General features: G+C 40.7%; 1 protein-coding gene across 7 annotated transcripts in view; it reads left to right on the top strand.

The window, feature by feature from the left end:
* Window positions 1-21,444, top strand: part of LOC130211454 (receptor-type tyrosine-protein phosphatase delta-like) — a 255,394-nt gene extending 233,950 nt beyond the window's left edge. For all 7 annotated transcript variants that reach the window (XM_056442153.1, XM_056442151.1, XM_056442152.1 and 4 more), the window contains 12 exons: window positions 518-615; window positions 3,764-3,887; window positions 6,828-7,003; window positions 9,001-9,120; window positions 9,223-9,377; window positions 14,079-14,364; window positions 15,174-15,352; window positions 15,625-15,751; window positions 16,003-16,128; window positions 17,063-17,217; window positions 17,404-17,539; window positions 17,798-21,444. In XM_056442153.1, the coding sequence (XP_056298128.1) occupies window positions 518-615; window positions 3,764-3,887; window positions 6,828-7,003; window positions 9,001-9,120; window positions 9,223-9,377; window positions 14,079-14,364; window positions 15,174-15,352; window positions 15,625-15,751; window positions 16,003-16,128; window positions 17,063-17,217; window positions 17,404-17,539; window positions 17,798-17,866 (1,751 nt within the window). In that variant the 3' untranslated portion in view covers window positions 17,867-21,444. The remainder of the gene's footprint in view (window positions 1-517; window positions 616-3,763; window positions 3,888-6,827; window positions 7,004-9,000; window positions 9,121-9,222; window positions 9,378-14,078; window positions 14,365-15,173; window positions 15,353-15,624; window positions 15,752-16,002; window positions 16,129-17,062; window positions 17,218-17,403; window positions 17,540-17,797) is intronic.
* The last annotated feature ends 3,235 nt before the right edge of the window (window positions 21,445-24,679 follow it).

Genomic DNA, 24,679 nt, shown 5'->3' with positions numbered 1-24,679 from the left:
ATTTTTTTAGCTTTATTTTTCTTCTTCTTGTCTTTCCTTTTTTTTCTGCCTAGTCTTGTTTTCCCATCCCAATCTAATCCATCTGGTGGTAATGCAATGTCATCCCAGGAGGCGGAGTTTGAAATGACATGTCATCACTCAAAGCAAACATCAACAACCGGCCTAACAACCTGAATGTTTTTCGTTTGTTTTGTGGGTTGTTTCTTTGTGTTTGTGTCTTACTGTCACGCTAACTATCCATCGCAGCTTTCCGTGTGAATAACCTTTCTCCTCTCTCAATAGGGAGAGTCCCAGTGGGGCAAGTGTGCTCGATGACCTCTCATTGGCTTCTGTGTCCATATTCTCTTTATGAGCATGGCCACTGCTTTGAGTGAACAAACTAGCCTAACCAGAACCACTTGTCCATTCCCCCTGTTAAACACACATGCTGCTTATCTAATGATTCACTGTTGGCTTGTGCTTGGGTGATGCCATCTCACAAGACGAGTGACTGACATTCAGTCCATCTAATTGACAGGTATGGCCAGCCACCCTCCAATTCCAATTATGGACCTAGCAGATCATCTGGAGCGCCTGAAAGCCAACGACAACCTCAAGTTTTCACAAGAATATGAGGTAGGTGTCAGCCATGTCCCAATGCTGATTCAGCAATAATACTGTCTAAACATTAAACGTATGGTCTAAACTTGAGAGGCAAAACTGGAGTTTGAGTTGTGAGCAGATGTGTATGACTGGATTGCTTCACGAGTAGCCAGTTTACAAGCAGATTTGAAACCAATACAAATCCAAACCATCTGCAGACGATAGCCAGCGGTGCAGTGATTGCATTTGGACCAATGTGTTCCACCTCCTCTGCTCTCCACACACATTACTTTACCGCAAATGCAAACCAGAACACTTCTAATACCCAAATCTTGGTCCATTGACTACAGATTCGGCATATTAATGCAGAATCGCATAAAGAGTATACCCATGCTACCATATACCAGTTCAAGCATGTCAACAATTGGTGGATGACTGCCCAGGAGGGGAATTAGGAATTATTTTAATGAGAAAAAGCTCCACCAGAGATCTAAAATCAGTCAGCATGCCATATTCACAGAACGCATTGTTTTAACATCTCAAAGCAGGAAACACACTGATGTAATTAATCGCTTTAATAATGGTTGCATTCCATTTTTAAGTCCAGAGCCCTGCTTTTGTGCCTGGTGGCTCAATGAGACCCGTGAATGGAAAAAAAATTAATTATTAATGTTATTAGTAGCAGCTCTGCTTTTCCTGCAATGACTAATCAAAAATCTCTGCCGGGAAAAAGGCCGATACGATCAGTCGAGTAAAAGCAGCGCCAAAGCCAAGACATACCAACAACATCTGCACAGAGAAAACACATGAATGCATTCAATTAATGGATTAAACTAATCAGTGTTTCATCTTTAAAAAGCATCAATATTAGCAACCGCTTAAAGTAACAGGACTAAAAGTCAAGGGAAGCACTAAACCTCACACTACGAATGTGTTGTATAAGGAAGCTAACGCTCTACTAGAGCTACAGTTTAGTGACACCTGTCCAGCCAATGAATCATATCTACACTTTAGCTGAAGTCTCATTCTGGAATGTATGGCCACGATCAGAATAAAAACACACAATAGAACAAAGGTGATAGTTACATTTATATATCCTGCCACGAGACCTTCAAACGCAAAAGTCTTTTACATTTTTTACAAGTGCCCTCCAAACCCTGTGGGAAGGAGACAATGTAAGTGTTTTCTTTGTGTTGTAGATGAACCAACGAAAGCTGAAACACTTTGTGAGCAAGAAGTCCTTTCAGGGGCATTTTGTGAGATAGGAACGATGCTCATCCTTTCTCTGCCCATTTCTCTCTGCGGGTCCTGCAACAGCTCTCAAATCTATGAGGTCACCCTATGGGTGGCTGCCAAGCTGCCCAATCATTACTGCAGCTTAAGTACATTGAATTCCAATTTCATAGAGCTTATTCAAGAGCAGTGGAAAGCAATTTTGCGAGCACAATGAAATAAAGATTTTTATTACGAGCAGTGTTGCAGCCCACTGTTTCAAAATACTTTGAAAAATATCAGGTATAGCCGGGGGTTTGTCCCCCGCATATTTCTGCTTTAAGTGATTTCTGCAGATAAAAATATTGGTGCTGAAATGTGTTACTGTATTCACATTGAGCTTATTTGCTCTTAAATACCTCCTTATGTATTTTCTTCCATCTTAGTAGTATAACGTTTGCCGTCATTAAAATGAATAATTAAGCTTATCTTTATGCTTATAATGCTCCCATAGATTACCATAAAAAAGTCGTACAAGTACAATAATTATGATGATAATAAGCAAGGTCAGTGTACTAATCTATTTGCAATGTGTCCTTATACACTTGGGTTTCTACTTTTAGTGGAGATTAACTCATAGAAGCAGGTTGCAGTCATTAAAAGCGCAAGCACAATAGTTTCCCTGTAACGTGAGATGGAATGCCATCTTTCATGCCATTGTCTTATCCCTTAGTGATATTAAATTTTATAGCTCATTTATCGGTGATGAGGGAGCTTTGTCAATCTTTGCTTTACAAACCTAAAAGAGGGCTTGGAAAGCAAATTCTGTGGAATTGGTCCCAAGTGTGGTATTCTAGTATGTGCCATAAAGTCCTACGACTCAAATGAGGAAAGCTTATGGAACACAAGATTTTCCTCTGTGACCAATGTGTAATGTTTGTTTTTGTAAATCTAATCATTTATATGTCGCAATTATTTCCTGCCAAAGACAACAAAATGTACGCTTTTAGTCCAACTTCCAACCACGAAATGGCTCCTCCACCTTTAATGTAAACCTTGCAGGCCAACAATATAAACTTAAATTCATGTGTCTGTTGACACCCCCTACAAGACAGGAAGAGGCCAGAACAGATTATACTAAAAAGGAGTAAAAGTCTGGGGGAGACTATTCATCAACTGAATCCATCTTCCAGTCAGAGCAATCTTTGAAAAACGTCAAATACGGTTCGGCCATGGTCACAACTTCCGAACATCCAGGTTTTTTGTGTAGAAAGAGGAAACTCATTGGTTACCAGTAAGGTTTTTCTAGCATGAACCGTATGTTATGGCTTGATTTGTCATGTGAAAGTTTAGGAATGCTTGAGAGGTCGCCCATTTTATATGCTCTGTAAATGCTGTGTGTATTAGTCCTCTTCACTTGGTGGAAATAGTAGGTAATATCCAGTCTTATATATTAGTTGGCCTTGATGGGAAACATTATTCATTGCAGGGCAACCTAGAGATGAACCAATATTTGATCAATATTTTACAATCGTTCTGCAGCACATGTGAGGTCTCACAGCAGTACTCAAAATCCAGAAATTATGCAAGACTTTAACACCGCATTAATATTTTTCATCCAAATATGTCATCAGTGTAGATGCATGAACAAAATAGATTGGAACTCAGAGCTTTCGACTTTTATTAACTGCTTTCCTTAAAGCTGTAAAAAAAAAAATATCCTGGTAAACATCTTTAATCATACATGTCTAAATGCGGCCTTATGATTCAAGTACACTCTTAAAGAGAGAAAATATTATAACATCATATTCTCAATTGCTCTGTGATAAAAGGCATACTTCTGATATTGCTCTCACACCAACATCTCATGGGGTTGAATTGAATCTTAGCAATGAACTATTGGCAAATGCTGATATTTTATTTTCTATAATATGTAAAAATGTAACAATCATGTTCTACTCCTTCACAGTCCATTGACCCTGGTCAGCAGTTCACGTGGGAACACTCCAACCTGGAGGTCAACAAACCAAAGAACAGATATGCCAACGTGATTGCCTACGACCACTCCAGAGTCTTGCTCTCTGCTATTGACGGTATGCCGCCCACCAACATCTTCCCTCCCAACGACTGTATCGATTCTACAGCCAGGACCCCTCTATCGTTTAGACCCTAGGAATGAACCACACTGTACTTTTGAATTATATTTCTGCTGTCGGACTACTTTTTCCTTTCATGCCTCAGGTGCTTGCAAAGAAAGCGACGGCTTTAGAAACTGGACATTTTCAATTTTATTGCTGAGGCAAGCACTCAAGTCAGATTAAACAATCGCCTCTAGTGAGAGATGCAAGTTTACCGGCATCTATTTTTGTGACTTTATAGCAGGTGACTCTTTTCCATTGTTGTTTCTTGAGCATAATTTATACCTAGAAATGAGATCTTAACTTATTAGAACTGGTATTTATTCCAATTTTAAATTGCAATTCACATTACGGGATTTGTTTGTACACATTATAAGACTTATTTGTGGGTAAAAACATGGATATGTGTTTGCCATCACAAACCTGCTTCGAAGCAGCCCAGTCAGTGTTTGGCACATTAAAGAAGTGTTGCTGGGCACAGTGCAGCTTCTGAAGAATGAAAGGCCATTTTGAAATAGCGAGTTAAGTGCTGGCTCTCTCACCAGTTTCTTGGATGAAACACAATTGCACATACACACGGCTATTAATTAACCGTTTCCATTGAGCCGCTACCATGGAGGGCGAAGGGAAATAAACAAAGAAGTAAATGGCCAGTGTGACAAAAACAGATAGATAAAGGCTCAAAGAGCCCTTCTTTTGTGTTGCAGTCTCTCAGAAACAACACACAGCTGAGTGTTGATGGAACTCCATTAGCCGGGCGTTTAAACACATCTGCACGACCATATTGGAGCCTTTGTGATGTAGCAAGTGAGCAGTTCTCAGCCAGGGGGACAAGAGGGACTTCCTCTTTTCCTTCTGAGGCGTAAAGCCTTTTGGCAAGCAATGCGTCTATTGTTTCTTTGATTGAGTAATTTGAATAAAAGTGGGTTTGGGATTTGACATCAGAATTTGAAGACAGCTACTTTCAGAACGTATTGATGTGAGGACGGATCAGCAGAAACTTTGGTACACAGGCGCACGAGTACATGTGTGGACTCTGTCGTGACATCACTGAATTGTCTCTACTTCTGACCCTGGTCAAGTTGCCTGACCAGACGAAGCATGGGCTCAGCAGGATTAAACGTGTTTCTAAAGTGAATCACGAAAACTTTGCCTACCCTTCATTTGCCAAATGTTACAGTTTTCTAAATGCAGTTAGTCCGTATCAGTATTTGTTGATTACCTTTGCATTGAAAATGCGGAAGGTTATGTTTTGATCGCCGTGTATTTATTTGTATGCGTGTTATTCGCATAAGTCAAAAAGTATTAAACCGAATCGCATGATATTTGGTGGGATGATTGGTTATTATCCAGGGACCATTTGATTAGATTTTGGGATAGATCGGGTCAAAGGTCAAGGTCAAGGTCATGAAAAGGTCAAAATCTTCTTTTTACCATAGCACGATCAATTTGTATCCAATTGGCATGCAACTAATGCCAAATTGTTCATAATTCAATGCCCAATCTTGTGATAGCGAAGGTATGCGCTCTACCGAGTGCCCATTCTAGTTATTAAATGGATTAAAATCAAATGTATGCAGTTTTTTATAACTATCTCTTCTGAGGTAAAACAACAAGGTAATCTGACAAAGTGTGAGTAGACATCTGCTCGCACGTGCACAATGTCTGAACGCGAACACTTCAACAACTGCTAAGGATAATCATCATTATGCACATTACAGTGTTGTACAATCTGTTTCCTTAAAGATTCTTGTGCGTTCCTATGAAGGGTGCAGCGTACTGAACAACGCTGGAGCAATGTTTATTCCTCAAAAAGCGGACTGACTGAGAGAATTGTTGCATTTATACAAATCCTGAGTGACAGAAAGCACAAAGGCAAAAGCCATTTGCAAATGTGCATTAAACAACTTGCGTCCTTCTCATTCATCCACAGTAATGTCTCTTTTTGCTTCTTCTTTTCAAATTGAAAACACACTGGGCTTAATTGCATCTATCCCTTGTCCATCATGGAAATGCACTGCCGCCGCCTGGCTCTTTGGACAACTTCAACAGCAAAAGGCGAGGGGGCGAGGGACAGTTAAACAAATAATGTGGACTGGTATTTGAATGTGTTCATATTCTTACCGTTCCTTCCTCCCCCCCCCCACCCCCCCGTAACGTAGTTTGGGGGAAAGGGCGAGATGCAGTAGGAGAGTGGGGGATCCTCTGACACGTTGAGTGCATGCAGATGAGACTTATCTTGGTCGACCATGTGTGCACGAAGCCCCTAAACTGCCAGTCCTGAAGCATTGACTAGCTGTCAGCTCCGTCTCTTTCGCCTGGATTCGAAAAAAGGCTGCTGTGCCTTTCATTTAATATAAGCAAAGGGAAGGAGGAGTGAGGAAGGGGGGGGGGGGGGTTGTTTTGCTAGTTTTTTGTTGGTTTGTTCTTTCTCCATGTGATGTGATAGACTTTTACAGACCGAGCATTATCTGCAAGTCAGTTGCAGATATGCAATGGGAACGAAAACACTGCCGATTTAAACGTGTTGTTGATAGCAAATACAAATCCTAAGACAGACTGTAACACCGGTGCCAAATATTGGGGTTTTATGCTATTTTTCCGATTTAATGCTTTTTTTACGTTTTACGTTTTGACGTTGGTATGAATAAATTCCTTTGAGGAAACACTGAGGAAATCCTTATGCGTTGTAATCTGAACCTTTCGTGGGGGAGAATCGGACATAACCTCAAATAATTGCAGGGGAAATCAAGATTTAGACCAAATTATGAAGCAACAAAAGCCACTATTTTGTGACATTTATAATTTTCTCTGCATTGTTTTGAACAACAACATCACCATTGTATTTGAGATGGTGCCTTTTGATTCTAACCATCTACATTTTGTCTTTTTTAGGTATCCCTGGAAGTGACTATATCAACTCCAACTACATCGATGGCTATAGGAAGCAGAACGCCTACATTGCCACCCAAGGAGCCCTTCCAGAGACATTTGGAGAATTCTGGAGGATGATCTGGGAGCAGAGGAGCGCCATCGTCGTCATGATGACCAAACTGGAGGAGAGGTCCAGGGTAAGAGACACAAGTAGACACAGACAGATTTACTCTGTGATGCACTATGTCTCTCGAGGTACTATTCTAAAGAAATGGCGTAAAAGTGTAGGGATCATTTGCTCTATGTTATGCTTTGGAATATATTAACTAACCCATTTTATAAAAACACCCAACGATTTTAAAGTCTGAGCAAAGTCAAACAAGTTATTTTCACATAGAAGATTTGCAGAATGGATTCTTCCAACTTTGTTCAACCCCTCAAAGTGGCACACACATATTGAAGTCCATGCCCCTTTGTTTAATTTGTAAAGTGTGTGTGTACTCTTTGTTGTTGTTTAGTTTGGATTGATTAGATGCATGGGGCCATTCATTAGTCGAGCACTGCTGAAAGAACTGGATTACAATCAGTGATAAAAAGACTCCAATACTGAAAAAGCTACATAGCCCGGCTGCGAGTGTTCACGACTCCTTTCAGGGTGGCGTGGTCAGCCCTTTCTCTGACACATCTCACAATGTTTGACTGAGCACATGAACGCTTGCACAGACTCCAGAAGCCACTGACCTTCACACTTGTATGCCTTTTCTAAGAGCCTGGCATAGTGTTAACGACGGGGTGGACACAGAGCCGTCTTTTCACTCGGTATCTCTGTGCCATCTGCAAAGCAAATAAGCTCCGATGTCTGGTTCTTTATATTGTCGGTGCTGTGAAACGCATAATTCTACAATTAAATGCGCTCTATGCTGTCAGGTGTCCGTTTGACGCCATCGATGCTTTGTGATACGAGAGTGCTTCTTGGCTCTGATGTAAAGGATTCCTGCAAGACTCCCCCCACTCACATCTGTTCTGTACCATTATGTTGTTTGACATTTGGAGTACGCAATGTGATTTCTCTGCTGCCAACCACTGCTGCCCTTCATATAAATCAGTCATATCATTCTCTTGTAAAAAGTCAAGTTGTATTTGTGTGTGTCACATATCTAAAGCTTGAGTACATGCCATTGTGAATGATGTCACGACTCCCAGTGTCACAGCCACTGCATTGCTACTAATCTCAGGGATACAACAACTGCTGTGGACATTTAATGAATAGATAGTCCAATTTTGTACATATTTTAATATCCCGATGATACAACTGGTGTCTGGTTGTCATACCTTTCGACATAGCATTTGTTCAGCATGAACACATTACAATTGTGTTGAACAAACGGCTATTACCACATCAGTTTAATGGACAATATGAAGAAAAACAGATGAATTGAAACCCGGTTATTTCCTCCCCATCACCTACAGGGCTTCCCCACAAGCTTAGCAGTAATGCTAGAATGGAACACTTTTTTTATTGGCTGTAAACCGGGAAACAAAGCTCTGCACTCAAATGGCTATAAAGCTGAGCCGGTGATATGATTGGAAAGTGTGGTTACTTTTGTAAGTATGGAGTTGAGCAGGGCAATTAATAACTCCCTCGGCTCTATCCAAATATTTCAGGTCATTTAATTGATTACCCAAGAAGTATCAAGGTGAATTTGGATATGTATTTTACCACTATTTTACGTTGTGGTATGCAGTGAATGTGAAGCAGGGTATTTTTTTTAACCCTTGTGTTGCCTTAGGGTCATTTTGACCCGAATCAATATTACACCCTCCCCCCGCTTTAGGATTAATTTGACCCCATTCAATGTTTAATGTCGGTGTTCTTTCGGTAGTCAACAAACAAACATAAAGTGCCTCACACTTAAACTTGGAAAACAATATTAATTCTAATAATTTTCTGGAGGTTTTAATTGCTGGCGTCAAATTGAACCCAAAGGGTAAAATATGTTAGTAAATATAAAGGTAACAGGAGGGTGAAACATTGAATCGGGTCAAAATGACCCAAAAGCGGGGGGAGGGTGTAATATTGATTCGGGTCAAAATGACCCTAAGACAACACAAGGGTTAAAGAGCATTTATACTTAATAAGTACACCTCACATTAATAAACATGTATTTCCATAACATGTGTCTCTCCATTGCAGGTCAAATGTGACCAATATTGGCCAACAAGAGGGACAGAGACGTACGGCCTCATCCAAGTGTCGCTTCTCGACACCGTCGAGCTGGCCACATACTGCGTCAGGACATTTGCACTTTTCAAAGTAAGAAGCATTTGGATGTTCTTGTTGCGACTCAGATCACACAACATCTTTCAAGTCCTCGATGTTTTGGTCACAAACCTTTTCTCCACCTCCATCATTCAGAACGGCTCCAGCGAGAAGAGAGAGGTGAGGCAGTTCCAGTTCACGGCCTGGCCGGACCACGGGGTACCGGAGCACCCCACCCCGTTCCTGGCCTTCCTGAGACGGGTGAAAGCGTGCAATCCTCCAGATGCGGGGCCGATGGCGGTACACTGCAGGTGAGAAACAACATGCTATCACCGAAACATCCTGAAGCATGAAATTGATTTGTTATTTTCCATTTGCTGTAATGAATATATGAATACATATGACAACATATTTTTGTTTTTCTAATGAATCAGTCATGAACCAGAAAGAAAAATGTGAGCTTTGAGTATAATATTTGATTTTAAGTAAACTCTGGCCCAAATAAATCAGCCTACTAGCTTTCGTGGAAGGCACTTAGAATCGGAGGGTGTTTTCAACACTGCAGCTCAAAGAGTACTTGTGTCATTGCCCTGGGCGAACTCAAACATCTCCTCCCACTCACTGACACACAAACACACACACACACACACACACACGCACACGCAGACCTGTTGTGTTCCTTGCTACACCACTAACATGTCGCACATCAGCAGCCCACAAGTCCTCGGCTTATCCCCTGGGTTATTGCATCCGAAACAAATAACTTTGCTTCCCTCAGCCACACGAGCGGCCACACTTGCAACAGACAGTCAGAGCGATATAACGGAGACTTCTGGCTCCTTTCAACTCAGCAAGTCATCAGAGGCTCAGCACAGAGAAAGCCAGTGACTGAAGGGGGAGCAGAACACAGTAAAAATAGCCATAGTGAGAGTAATAGATACAAACTTGTGACAGAAAGTGACAAAAAAAGGAAGGGGGATTACTGAAGAATTAGAATTACCACATGCTGGAGTTAATTAGAACGAGTTGCCGAATCGCTTCAAATTGAAAATCCTGACTTTCTACAATGAAGCAGAATGCAGGAATTAATGTCAGTCTGCAGATGGGAGTTTTTAATTCCTCTGGCTCCCTATCAGATACAGTCCTTTTCCAAGCTCCAAATCCTTCCAGAGGCTTTTCTTCACTTCATGGTTGACCACAATTTTAAATAGAGCCTTCTTCTTCTTCTTCTTCTTCTTTCTACATACTTTCAAAATAATGTTTGGAGTGTTTCGTGGTTACGCAGAGATATAACTTGGATAAACATATTCAGTATAGTAGAAGCTAAAGATGTTAAAGCCCTATAATTAACAGCATGGTACAGTCTTTTAAACAGTTGATTAATTAGTTTGAGGCACTATTTGCATCTTTCCATGTGCCAACATGCTGTGGGGTCTTATGCAAAGACCATACAGAGCTCAACATGAGTTAGTTTAACTGGTAGTGTATTAAGCTAAATTTAGAACTGAAAAAAAAGAAACTGCACAGTATTCCTATTCTTTGTAAATCACTAATTAGAACAATGTTAATGTATCAGAACAGTCGTGATATCCTGATGAACACAGATCCTTAGATGCAACCAGCCAATCATTAGAATGTGTTACATTGTAAAATTGAGGACGTCAGACAGGTGTCCATAATCTATACCATTAAGTCACTCTAACTTGTTGAAAGATTCACATTCACAATGATATCCATGTTTTTGAAAGCTAATGATAATGACTCACGGACAAGAAATGTTTCTGGAAGTAGAAATCTGAGCATTTCTTTACTTTACACTAAATATGGATTCAGTACATTGTTCCAGCACATAATTAGCTAAATGCATTCCTGTGATTCCACGTTCCTTCTGTTCCACTTCTCACAAGGTTACATTCCAGTTTGTCTTTTCAAACCTGGCCCCAGAAACATTATAGCGTGTTTCCTGGGTTGCTTGTTCCTGCTGCTTTCACTCACCTACAGGTCAGAAACTGTTTCGCTGTTGTAGCTAAAGTGCAACCCGAGCGATGTGAGGTGATGGAAGAGGTTACAGTGTCATAATTGAATGCCATGGAGAGCACTAGCCTCTCCCAGCGACTTTGAAGTGAAAAAGTTTTGAGGAAACAACCCACAGTGTTTGTATTTATGGGGTAGCCAGCACGTATGTAGAATGTAGTCGACTTCCCTAACAATGGAGGTTTGTTAGCTGCCAACGACCAATACAAATATATCTAGATTGCCAGCAAAAACAATCTTTGTGATTCTAATACAAGGAAGGAAAGGGACTATTTAAAAGCCTTACTGCAAAACTCCACCTGGCTGTCCTTGTGGTATCATTGCATGCGGAGTTAATAATCAGCAAAGCCTGTTTAACCCTCCTGTTACCTTAGGGTCAATTTGACCCCATTCAATGTTTAACCCTCCTGTTACCTTTATATTTACTGACATATTTTACCCTTGGGGTCAATTTGACCCCAGCAATTAAAACCTCCAGAAAATTATTAGAATTAATATTGTTTTCCAAGTTTAAATGTGAGGTACTTTATGTTTGTTTGTTGACTACCTAAATAGCCCTTTAAATATATAAAAAAGTTGATATTTCTTATATGTTTGACACAGTGAAAAACAGCCTGGGGTCAAATTGACCCGAAAGAACACCGACATTAAACATTGAATGGGGTCAAATTGACCCTAAAGGTAACAGGAGGGTTAAGGGAACACAATGCTGTATCGCCAAGTTGGAAATTAATGACTTGTTTTATTTACTTTTCACATTTTAAAAAAGTAATTAAGGAAAAAATATATATTATTGACTCCATTAACAGCAATGAGTTGATCCTGGTGAATGTGACCACATGTGTGTGTGTTCAAAAGGCAGTGTGGTTGAAATGGTGACAGGTTAGCTGACGGCGAGAGATTTGGTAACAATACTCGTGTAATGACTTCCACTGCCGCTCATGCTTTATCTTCTCAGGACTCGTTGCAACTGTATTTTAAACTACTCTCTCTCCCTCTCCCATCCCATATTCCCTAAACTCCTGGACAGCATATTAGTCTGACACTTAATGTGTGTAGACGGGCCAAAGCAGCTGGTCTCGACCGGCTGAAAAGGCAGTGTCAGGTCATTAGTGCAGTCAGTCCGCCAGCTCCCCTTTAACTGCCAAATGTACCGACGGCTTTCTGCACCAACACACACACACACACACACACAAACCATCATTTGTTGATAAAGGAACATCGCACATGTTCCCAGCATTTATGGGTCTTGCATTTCAGAATAAAATAGAGCGCAATATGTACTCCTGCTGCTGAGTTTTTTAGAAAACTAACCACACAACTCCGAGGTAACCGGTGGTATCTCTCGCTGCACAACACAACTCCACCTACTCCCCCCCCCCATTCCTCATCTTCCTCTGTCCCTGTCTCTCTCGCTCAATGCTGTCACTCTGTCACCTACTCTCTCGCAGGTCATCACTCTGCCACATTCGGGTCTGCACTGCGAAATGTTTTCCTGATTGCAAACAGCTGGGGTAGAAGCAGGAAAACCTCTGCTCGTTTCTGCATCTCTTGCCCAAGGGCTTCGGTGCTACTCAGACCTGGAAGTGATTCATCCTTTAAATATCCCTCAGATACCGGCATTCTTTGACTCGCACGGTGATTTCGTAATCGCCCTCGAGATTTGAGGAGTTTTGCGGCAACAAAAAACAAAAGTTCAGTCTCATCCAGCCAATGTCAGCCATTTTGAAAGTGATCATCAGATCATTTGTTCAAGCCAATGACTCCCATACGTGTCCTTATTCCAGTCGCAGCACAGTTCCAGTGCAGCATGGCACATTAACCAGACTTGGCCCCCGGGGACTAACTTTACTCCCTCTTGAGTTTTTTTCCTTCTCAACTCTTCCACCGTTTTCGCAGCGCAAATGAAAAACAAATCCGCCATCAGAGAGAGGAATCACGAGAGCGTGGCGCACACCTCGTAGGCATGTCAGCTTAATGGATTGAACAACCTCTTTACTTTGGAGAGCCCAGTGCGAGCTACTGTCTCGTCAGTGACGTGCTTTTGCGCCACGTGGGAGGGAACAAGATTTAACACCAACCCGTCGCCCCGCGGTAAATAAATTGTCACCAGAAAACGTCCTCTGTGCCGAGGCATGAGATATTAAAACATGTAATGTGCATTTAATGGGAGCGAGCATTTAAAAACTGTCAGCAGACAGCGGACGGGGGCTATGTCTTTAAGAGGAGGTCAAAGGGAAAGAGTAAAACATGTTCCCTCTATGTACGAGTGCTTTGTTCACTTGTGCATACATGCTAATGTAACAATGTGCCGATGTGAATCTTAATGACGAGACCGGCCTTTCAGTGCCTCTTCTAATGCTCTCACGTTATTCGGCTGCACTGAGCTAATCTACTGGCATTAATTGAAGTGAGCTGCACTTCTCAGAAGTTGCCGTGCACATTAGCGAAGCCCTATAATATAAAAAAAAGGAAAAAAATATGTTGTCGAATGTGCGTCGGCGCACACATTTCTCCGTGCATGTGTTGGAGTGGCACTTTTCGGAAACCGTGAGATAAAGGTTAAATGTTGCTGTTGCATAAGTGATTAGCCCTGATGGATTGGAGAGCACAGGTGGGGTCCAGGGGGGAGAGACTAGATTGCAAAGGCAGCAGTGAGCCCCGCTGAAGGCTGTGACTGCCAAGCCCTCTTCTCCACACAGTGCCAAATGGTCCATCCGACGGTGGCAAACTTGGCGCAGAGAGTTTACCTTTTGGCCTCATCAATGGGAGAAGGGAGTTCTTCAAGACCGTGGACTTAGAAAAGACATCTACCCTCTACCTCATTTGTAGAAGTTATAATAATAGAAGCTCAAACTTGTCAGATGAGGGACCTTATACATCATGTTTCTACAAAATAAATCTCTTTTTTTTGCTGCTACAAATGAGACTACTACCCGGTGACATGCGGCCTTCTCCATGTTGTTTTTAATCTGCAGTGCTGGAGTGGGACGCACGGGTTGCTTCATCGTGATTGATGCCATGATGGAACGCATCAAGCACGAGAAGACCGTGGACATCTACGGGCATGTGACGCTAATGCGTGCCCAGCGCAACTACATGGTGCAGACAGAGGACCAGTACGTCTTCATCCACGACGCGCTCCAGGAGGCCGTCAACTGCGGCACCACCGAAGTGCCCGCCAGAAACCTATACGCCTACATCCAGAAACTGACACAGATAGAGGGCGCAGAGAATGTCACCGGCATGGAACTTGAGTTCAAGGTACAAACGGGTTTCATGGAGCCAAGTGTGTGCCCCTGTTTCATTGATTGGGCATTCTCAGTGCAACTCCCTAACTCTTTTCACGTTCTCATTAGGCTCTCTAGACAGTGTGGGGCCTGTGGTTTCCTCTCTAGTTTACTTAGTTGACCTGCTCGTGTAACTCCACATAGGATTAATTCTCCATGTCTGATTTCCCCTTCCCATAGCTCCACTTTCTTGGGTTACAGGGGTCTTGGTTTACATAAAAAACGGCAAACACAGGTTTCCCTGACCACAGAACCGGAGGGACTTGAGCAATAGACTCCGTCCGCCAAACCCTCCTTTCCCAGCCCTTCCAGCAGTCTTTGTTGTTGCTGCATGCACGGTATTGCCTTGCTCGTCACGCACCTACTTTCTTGCTCTGTGCTGGATGCCGATTCCACGATGAGATAATTAATAGGTTTGATTACAATGCGTCTGTCCACTTCAGGTTCACTTGGGGTTTCATTCCTCTGTTGTCATAACATGTGATTTTTTCCCCCTGCAGAGGCAGTCTGTGATAGTCATCACTGATGTAACTCGTGTACTTTATGGTTATATGAAATAGTAGAAAACCACATCCACTGGAAACCATTCAAATGTAGATCTCATATATCCACTATGTGCAGCTTATTTTGTGAATTCGTCATTACTCCCGTGTGAGCAGGAAATACTGTGATTGTTCATAATTCCCATCTCTTTATTAAGTGCAGGCCAACTTAGTCACTAGGGGAATTGTAAAACACCAGAATGTCAGTGCTCAAAAATCTCTTTGTTCTGTCTCGATGCAGCGTTTAGCTAACACTAAAGCCCATACGTCACGATTCATCAGTGCCAATCTTTCCTGCAACAAGTTCAAGAACCGCCTTGTTAACATAATGCCATACGAGTCCACGCGAGTGTGTCTTCAGCCCATCCGAGGAGTTGAAGGCTCTGACTACATCAATGCCAGTTTCATTGATGGGTACAGGTAAGTGCTAACGGACTCCAACACCCATTGCCGATGAAATGGCCAGTATATGAATTCATTGGACTTGAAAATGGCTCGAAAAAATGACATATTTGTTTTAAATGAAAGAGTCATAAGAGATTATAAGAGAAACTTTTCCAAGAGAGGATATATTGCCTTGTTTTGGCCAGTCATCGGCAATATTCGGCATCTTCAAACCATTTGAAGCTCAAGCTTATTTCTCTGCTGATTGCCTCAATGTTTTCCATACTGTGATTAATGCATTCCCACAGGCAACAGAAAGCATACATTGCCACACAGGGACCACTGGCCGAGACCACGGAGGACTTCTGGAGAATGCTCTGGGAGCACAACTCTACTATTGTCGTAATGCTCACCAAGCTTAGAGAAATGGGCCGGGTATGCCAACGCTTTTTCTTCTCCACAGTTTTTGGCAGATTAACCTCCTTATTTTGGCGACAAACACAAAAGCATATTACAAGACATCTTTTATGGAATACCATTTATAGAGTCGGCCATGAGAATACAAGCTTGCAAGCTGAGGATCCAGTATGAATTGAATGAAAAACATTCTGGGAATGAACACAATGGATCCAGTGTAAGAAGAGAATGCTTGTGGCTCATTGTGGCGTCTATTTTTCACTCTATAGGAAAAGTGCCACCAATACTGGCCAGCGGAGAGGTCAGCCAGATACCAGTACTTTGTGGTGGACCCCATGGCTGAGTATAACATGCCCCAGTATATCCTGAGAGAGTTCAAAGTGACCGACGCCAGGGTAAGACATTGTTTGACCCAACACAGTTTAAAGATAAGAAAATTTGACATTGTTGTTCCATTTTTTTATTAGTTCTAGTGTATTGCCTTCTGAAGTCTGTGGCGTGGCCTTAACATGTGTCATTGGGGCATTACCAAAATAGAATAATAATAACATTATGGAAGAATCAAATGGTAATTACATTTTTTCAAATCCCATCATTTATTTCCTCAATCACATGATTTTATTTACCAAGAAAGAAGATTTGTGTGACCATATTTAACATTGCAGTAGTCACTAACTCCAAACTTTGGCACGCTATCAACTATTTGTTTATACCAAACTTTGGCCTAAAGTGTAACATAAGTATAAATAGATATTTGTGGGAATTATGACATGTCAAAGTGTAAAAACAAACGAGTGCCGGGAGCATCGAGCTGCCATTGTTTTTAATTCCATCAAAGGCTTACACAGATAAATGGTACTCACTCCTTCCTTTGTAGTGCGTGTTACACTGTCTCGTCGATGGGATTGCTCTTCTTATCGAGGGGATACAATATCACTTCAGTAATGCACACCCTCACAGTCGATTCTCCAAGCACCCTGTCGAGGAGAGCACATCAAAGGAATAAGCATCTTCAGTGTTCATGTTTAATACATACAGGGGAAACGACAGGCATCTTTAATAACACAACCGCTTCTCTGATGCTTTACTTAGCATCTGTGGTATATTTTTAAAAAAAATGTAATTCCATCTTGCACTGTAAAACCCACAAATGCGTGGTTGAGATGGTCACGGGATGAACTGCCATGTGTTGGCATCTTACATCTGCCTCCTAGTTTCACTCCTCCTAGTCTTCTTTATTGTTCCATATTTCTGACTGATGGCTAATTTTAAAAGCTCCTTCTGTACATTATCTCTCTTTGCCCGCCTCCCCCCCCCCTCCGGTCCCAGGATGGACAGTCGCGGACAGTAAGGCAGTTTCAGTTCACAGACTGGCCTGAACAAGGAGTGCCAAAATCAGGAGAGGGCTTCATCGATTTCATTGGCCAAGTTCATAAAACAAAAGAGCAGTTTGGCCAAGATGGGCCTATCTCAGTCCACTGTAGGTGAGTGATCGACGAGTTTAACCCAGAGCACTGCATTAATGTCACTTCGAGTGCAAACATCTTTTGAGTTGCACATAATATAGAACTACACAAAAACTGTATAATGGTGCATTGTTTGACACGACGTGTTCTACATTTATCTGGTTTCTCTGACCTCACCGATGACATTTCTGCCCCCTCGCACAGCGCGGGCGTTGGTAGAACCGGAGTTTTCATCACCCTCAGCATCGTCTTGGAACGAATGAGATATGAGGGCGTCGTAGATATATTTCAGACAGTGAAAATGTTACGGACACAGAGACCAGCTATGGTGCAGACGGAGGTGAGGTGTTTTTCCGTTTGTTTTTCTCCACTAAAAATGCAAAGAAAACATAACTCACAACTGCACTGAAGTAGTAACGAAGGTGTTGTGACACATCAGTCTGCTCGGGTCTCGTCTTCTAATTTATGTTATCACTATATTTCTAACACCTTTATAATACACATTAGATGTACAATGTACCAAAGATGAGACAGAATACTTTGAAGATCCCTATGAGAAAGGACATGTGAGCTGAACTCTTCTCTTCTTTGCTTCCAGGATCAATACCAGTTCTGCTACAGAGCTGGCTTGGAGTACCTGGGGAGCTTTGATCACTATGCAACGTAAAAGACCCAGTATTGGAAGAAAAAAGCAGAGGGCCCTTTGGAAAGAAAACCCAGTGAGCCTCTCTTCTGAGCCATAAATTCCTGCTTGAGAAAGTACTCCTTAACTCCTCGATAACAACTCATTAAGTGTTGGATGTGTGACATGACTTGTCAAAAAATGAAAAAGATGATTCCCGGAGGACCAAGTATTTCACAATCCCAGTAAAAACCCTCGCCTTGATACGAAGTGAGGGGATCCTGACTATTGGAGCATCGTATGGAATTATCTTTTCTCTTGCTTCAAGGATTCATTTTGGGGCTCATAAAACTGAATGAAACCAACACAACAAAAATATAAATGAACAATAATGACATCGTCAGAAATGCATCAGTGATTATGAACCATTACGAGAGACATCGGAGGCACACAGAATTGCGGGGGAAGAAAAAACTTTGTGCGCATTGTAAAGAAAAGAAAAAAAATCAGTTTCGCAATCAAGTCCACAGATAAACCATTGAAAAAGAAGACAATGCTTGGTCCACAACAGCAAGACAGACTAAAAGTAATAATGAATCAATACCACTTTTCCTGTCACAATGTTCATCATCTAAATTCTGGAGAGGGTAAAGCTCAAATGATATATGAAATAAATACAAATTATTGATTTAGTTTTTTAGTACTTTATTATACAGCTGACGTGCTTTTTTTGAACTGTGTGAATTTCCTTTTTTTACACAAATGTATTGCTTGGGAAAAAAAGTGATAAGATGTATTTCCGTAAATGTTCATTTTTGTTTTGAAAGCTGTAGAACTGTTCTGACGTATGTGCTATTTAGCAGAGAGTCCCTTTGCCTTTTTTTTTTTAGAAGAGAAAATTGTTTCTATTTCTTTCCTTCATTTTGGTGCACTTGGTGCACAGAACAGAATTCGCACTACCAAAATGTAAGTTTGTTCAAGAGTTATTTTTCTTTGTTTTTTTGTCCATGATCACATACATGCTAATGAATCACTACCATCTGAATAACTGGGGCTTTGTGGAATCAACAGGGATGAGCAAAGTATAAAGTTGCTGCTACCGATTATCTTAGTTATTCCATGTTAGAAGGATGATAAGAGAACCTGATGAATTGGATACGATATATGAATTTATAAATCTATGGTACAGAGTGTCAAATATATGTGAAATATCTATTGAAGCATAAATATAACATTCTAAATATAGACATAATATATGATTAAAAGTATATGAAAGATGGACTGTCTATGAAAGCTTCCCGATTGAGTGCTATGGGGGAATGAAATGAGATATTTCACTGGAATGCACATCAGTAGGACTCAATTGTATTCTGATTCAGTGCAAATCCTCTTGTGCAATAAATATATGTGTGTGTGTGTTTTCAGATAGGGGTTTGTGTGGATATGACATTCACTTGTGACACTTTTGTTTCACCCGCAACTGAGGTGTGGGAGTGGGAGTGGGAATGTCGGGCGCCAGTCAAAGCATCACTGGTGCCTCTTTTTCAAACTCTCTTCCGGTTTGTAATCAGAGGCAGAGGTGTCACACAGCCGCAATCACCGCTCCACACAATAGGGCAAGGTACAAAGACGTCACTTTCTTGTGGTCCTTTCAAGCATTCAATGGTAATATCTTCTTTTTTTCATTTTGCATTTAGAGTGCCTTATATTTATGCCTGTTTTTATAATGTTTCATTTAACATATAAATGTATCTTTGAGTAATCTAGGCATTTAGTGTAACTGTAACCACATAGTTCATTTACCTTTTTGTATTCATTGTCACAAAATGAGATTATATATGCAAATATGAACATTTCAAAGCCTTTTTTTTCATTTTCAGTGGCCTTAATGTGGCTGAGTAAATAAGAATACAACTATTTATATATCGCTGACCGCTACAGAAAACAGTCATGAATACACATCAGTTGCAAAACATTTTATTAATAATTGCAGCTAAAGAGACAGGGAAGATAATGCATACAACTGCTCTCAGAACTAAACAGAATAAAGGCCCATCATTATGGCAATACGCTTTTAACAGATTGTCAACGCCGTCACATTTTAAAACAGACAACTATCCGATTTTAAAATTGTGATACTAAAAATCGATTTGGTTCAAAAGAATGCCTGATGCACGAGTCATCACCTCAGGGTTTCCTTTTCATGCTGTGGGTTTGAATCCGTCACTACGACACAACAGAGTGGACCGAGAAACACAATCTGCAACACAACGCCATTCTGTTATTCTGACAATCCGAAACGATACGTCACGTCGCTTCATGGTATTACAGTTGGAGGCTGGGGTTAAGTTGGGTTATGTGTCAGTCTTCATGTCGAGCAGCATCTTTAACTTCTCCGTATCCCCCTGATAGCGTTGTGGATGTGCATTCCAGGTGCTTTCTTTCCCTTGTAAACTCAAGCAGCGATGCGTTTTATGTTTGTCAACTGCTTAACTGATTACTTTTGGCATCATTTTGAGATATAAAAGTGCTTTTATTTAACTTCATGGTAGCTATTGTTACATTATGTTCATGTCTCTGATGTTTATTTCTCCATCTCAGTGTTTTTTTCTTTCCATGTTTTTTATTGATTTTTCACATGCAGGGTGATACATTGCAGAATGGCCAAAGCTGGCCCGGTAGAAAGATTTGCACTTTCTCTATCTTTGTACTATGCACTGCCCTATTGATTCTTAACCCGACAATATATTACTTGAACCCATCTATAAAAAGAAAATCTCCTTAAACGTTCACTTTGTGTGTATGTAAATAACACAAAAAAGGTATCGACTTTTGAAAAAGATAAAAAATAAAAAAAAGTTGGTGGCGAAAAAGAGCATCCATTCTGATGCCATGGTTACTCCAGCAAAATGACTTCAGAACAAATCTGTCCCCCAACCATCTGTTGTTGTGGCTTTGCCATTCAAGCTTGGAGTGTCATTAACAGAAATAAACGTTGTGTTCTCTGCTCTCTCTCTCTCTATCTCTCGTCTGGATGCATAGACTGAAAATCAAATAATGAAATTGTAAAAAAAATAAGGCTTGTTAAAAAGATCATACAATTACCTCGGATTAGTTGTAAGCGTAAATTGTTTCTTTTTCTGAATGAAAGGAGTGCTTTTTATTTTCTTACTTAGGTTACATTGGTGGCGAAAGAAGTCTGTATGAAAATCAGTTCTTTGCTGACACAAGTTCCATTTGTTATAAATTAATTCTATTAAAAATGTCAGTGTTATGCATCGGCGTTTCACTTGTTTCCCTCCGCCTCACTTTGACTTGAAAAGACGGAGAGATCTATTTTACCCCCTACTGGTCCGGCTCCTCCGTATTATCCACACTTCTCTCATGAAAGGGGGATTTGAGCCTCACCACATTTTAACAGATTTCCATAGCTCGGTTTTTTTCTGTCACTCATGTCAGCGACAATGAATCATCAAGGGACCCTTTGACAGATGTGCAATGTTTTCAAAGCTGCCTGCCTTGTTCTTACAAATTATGTTCACCAGACCAACAGTGTGGCGTAGTATTGTAACTCAGAATTAAAACCACATTGCATAACATCCAGTGCCATTGCACTACTTAAACACTGTACTCTCTTTTCTTCCTTTTGCTGTTTGTTGCTGCTCCTTATATAGTATGTACATACTGTATGTATTACACTAGTAGTATCAGTAGTTCACATTTGTCTTTTATTATTATTTTTACTTTGTCTCTTTCTTTTTCTTTTTCTTTTGGTTTTCTTTTACTTTTTCTTGTTTTGGTTTTGTTGTTGTTGCTTGTACGACATTTTATGTTTTCATCCATATGTGCTTGTGTGCCTGTAGTAGTTGGGAGGGGGGGGGGGGGGGGGGTTAAAGGGTTAGGGGAGGGGCCGTCCAACTCCTCATCTCAGAGGAGCCTACAGACCTCGGTCTTTGGACGGTCCTCCATTCGTACATTTTTTCTGTTAATGTTTGTCAGTATGTACACGTTATATATGTACTTATGGAAAATAAATTACTTACTTTCTAAACAAATCAATAACAAAATAAAACCAGCAAACTCAAGTTAGGCCACAATAAATAGTCCATCTAAAATCAAACGTGTTATTAATTGAGTTAATTATGAGGTTTTGATAGATACTGGTAGAAGAGCCATCTTCAGCAAAAGCTAGAACCAGACAACCAGTATGGCACAAGTGGTACATATTAATATATAAATATACATAGCTTGTAGTGCACATGTGTCATAACTATAAATACATACAAATTTAAAGTACCAGTACCAACTCCACAGATTCAAGTCTACACAGGTACCAGACACATTACCGTATATATATATATATTAGTGCTGTGAAAAATAACGCGTTAACTCAGTTAATTCAATTACAGGTTTAACTTTTTTTTTTTTTTAACGCATTTAACGCATGCGCAGAATGAGCTTCCAATCCGTCTGTTGTTGGTCGTCGGGACGAAAAAAAAGTCACTTGCAAAATGAGCTTCCAATACACCACTTAAATCTGAACTCTGTCCGCTCTCATGCAGACGGTCTCTTCATCGGTAATGATCCTTCCGCAGGTTCACCCCGGAAACCTTGTTACGACTTTTACTTCCTGTAGGTCAGGGGTCTCAACACGTCAATCGCGACCTGCCAGTCGATCCCGGCGTAGTGTCGGTAGATCGCATGACATTAAAAAGATTGGCCCGCCCCCTGACATGTTCTCTATAGCACGTCTTTGTTCTTTTATTAAACTAAACGTCTGTTGTTGATCGTATCTCCATAGCAGCATGTCATTTCTGTCTCTTTGCGTTGCGTTAACACTTATCGATCTCCGTCTCGCGCGCCACAGAGCTCCGTGCACGCGCATCGGGACTGAGCAAAAAAAAAGTCACTTGTCAATCTGTCCACCTGTCCGGGCCGGTGAGGTTTCAGCTTTGCAGCGGTGTCCCCGCCGTCCCTTTCATCACGGCCCAGTTCATGAAGAAAACCCACACAGTCAGTTTGCCTCAGCAGCTGCTAGAGGAAGACTAGAGGCCTTTAGATTGTATCATGGTGGAGTTAATGGTTGACAAACAAGAGAAAAATGTTCTGTTTAACCCTCCTGTTACCTTTACATTTACTAACATATTTTACCCTCGGGGTCAATTTGACCCCAGCAATTAAAACCTGCAGAAAATTATTAGAATTAATATTGCTTCCCAAGTTTAAGTGTGAGGTACTTTATGTTTGTTTGTTGACTACCTAAATAGCCCTTTAAATAAATAAAAAAGTTCATATTTCTTATATGTTTGACACAGTGAAAAACAGCCTGGGGTCTAATTGACCCCAAAGAACACCGACATTAAACATTGAATGGGGTCAAATTGACCCGAAAGGTAACAGGAGGGTTAAACATTCTGTTTAGGATGAAGATGTATTAATGTTCCATATGGAAGAAAACTGCTAAATAACTGCTGAGTTGCAGCACCATTGTATAGAAGAATGTATAAATGTATATATCCGTCTTTTGTCATAAATCTCTATGTTCTCACAAAATATTCCGAGAATATCGGTAATATGTGATTAATCATGATTAATCCACAGAAACCTGTGATTAACCCGATTAAAATTTGTTATCGTTTCACAGCCCTAATATATATATAACACCCTGTTCTGTTTCTCCTGTATTCCGTGTCTCCTATGTTTCCTCTGTGTCTTCTCTGTCTTAATTGTTTAATTCCCTGCACCTGCCCTCAGCCACTCTTGTCTCGTTACTGTCTGATGTCGTACACCTGTTTCCCCCTCTATATAGTGTCAGTCTTTCCTTTGTTTGCTGTCGGATTGTCGTCTCTAGTTCTGTGTCCTTTTCCCGTCATCATGTCCGTGTTCCTGGTTCTGCCTGTTGACCCTGCCTGCCCCGAACCTGGATTCTCTGCCTGCCCCTTTTGGACCTTGTTTTTTTGTAAACTGTTTTGCCTCATTTAAGAGTGCTTTTTTTGTTATTTATATTGCGTCCAGCCTGTCACTCTGCGCCTGAGCCTCACCCCGTCACAAGAACCTGACAATATATACACTACCGTTCAAAAGTTTGGGGTCACTTAGAAATGTCTTTATTTTTCAAAGAAAAGCACTGTTTTTTCAATAAAGATAACATTAATCAAAAATACACACTATACATTGTTAAGTGGTAAATGACTATTCTAGGTGGAAACGTCTGGTTTCTAAAGAAATATCTCCAGAGGTGTATAGAGGCCCATTTCCATCAACTATCACTCCAGTGTTCTAATGGTACATTGTGTTTGCTAATCGCCTTAGAAGACTAATATCTGATTAGAAAACCCTTGTGCAATTATGTTAGCACAGCTGAAAACAGTTATGCTGGTGATATTAGCTATACAACTGGCCTTCCTTTGAGCTTGAAGTTTGAAGAACAAAATTAATACTTCAAATATTAATCATTATTTCTAACCTTGTCAATGTCTTGACGATATTTTCTATTCAATTTTCAATTAATTTGATAAATAAAAGTGAGTTTTCATGAAAGACACAAAATTGTCTGGATGACCCCAAACTTTTGAACGGTAGTGTATATATATATATATTCTGTCTGGTAAGACATTGAGCTTTGTAAACATTATTCATGAGTCTCCTCTTTAACGTTTTAATGTGTGTCAAGCTGCACAAAGTATTAGCGGTTCATAGCAGCTCTAAAATGTAAAAGATTAAGAGACTCTTTGTATGAACTGTTTATGTTTTTTTTTTTTTAATACCTCAAACTGAATATGCAAATTAACTTAATTATTGCATCTACGAGCAAGCAGAGTGCCTCTGAAAAGGCCATGTGACAACGTGTTTAGAAGA

This window comes from Pseudoliparis swirei, chromosome 21 (assembly GCF_029220125.1).
Source record: "Pseudoliparis swirei isolate HS2019 ecotype Mariana Trench chromosome 21, NWPU_hadal_v1, whole genome shotgun sequence".
Lineage (NCBI taxonomy): Eukaryota > Metazoa > Chordata > Actinopteri > Perciformes > Liparidae > Pseudoliparis > Pseudoliparis swirei.
Note: the sequence above shows the minus strand (reverse complement) of the source record. Positions and strands in the feature narration are given on the sequence as shown.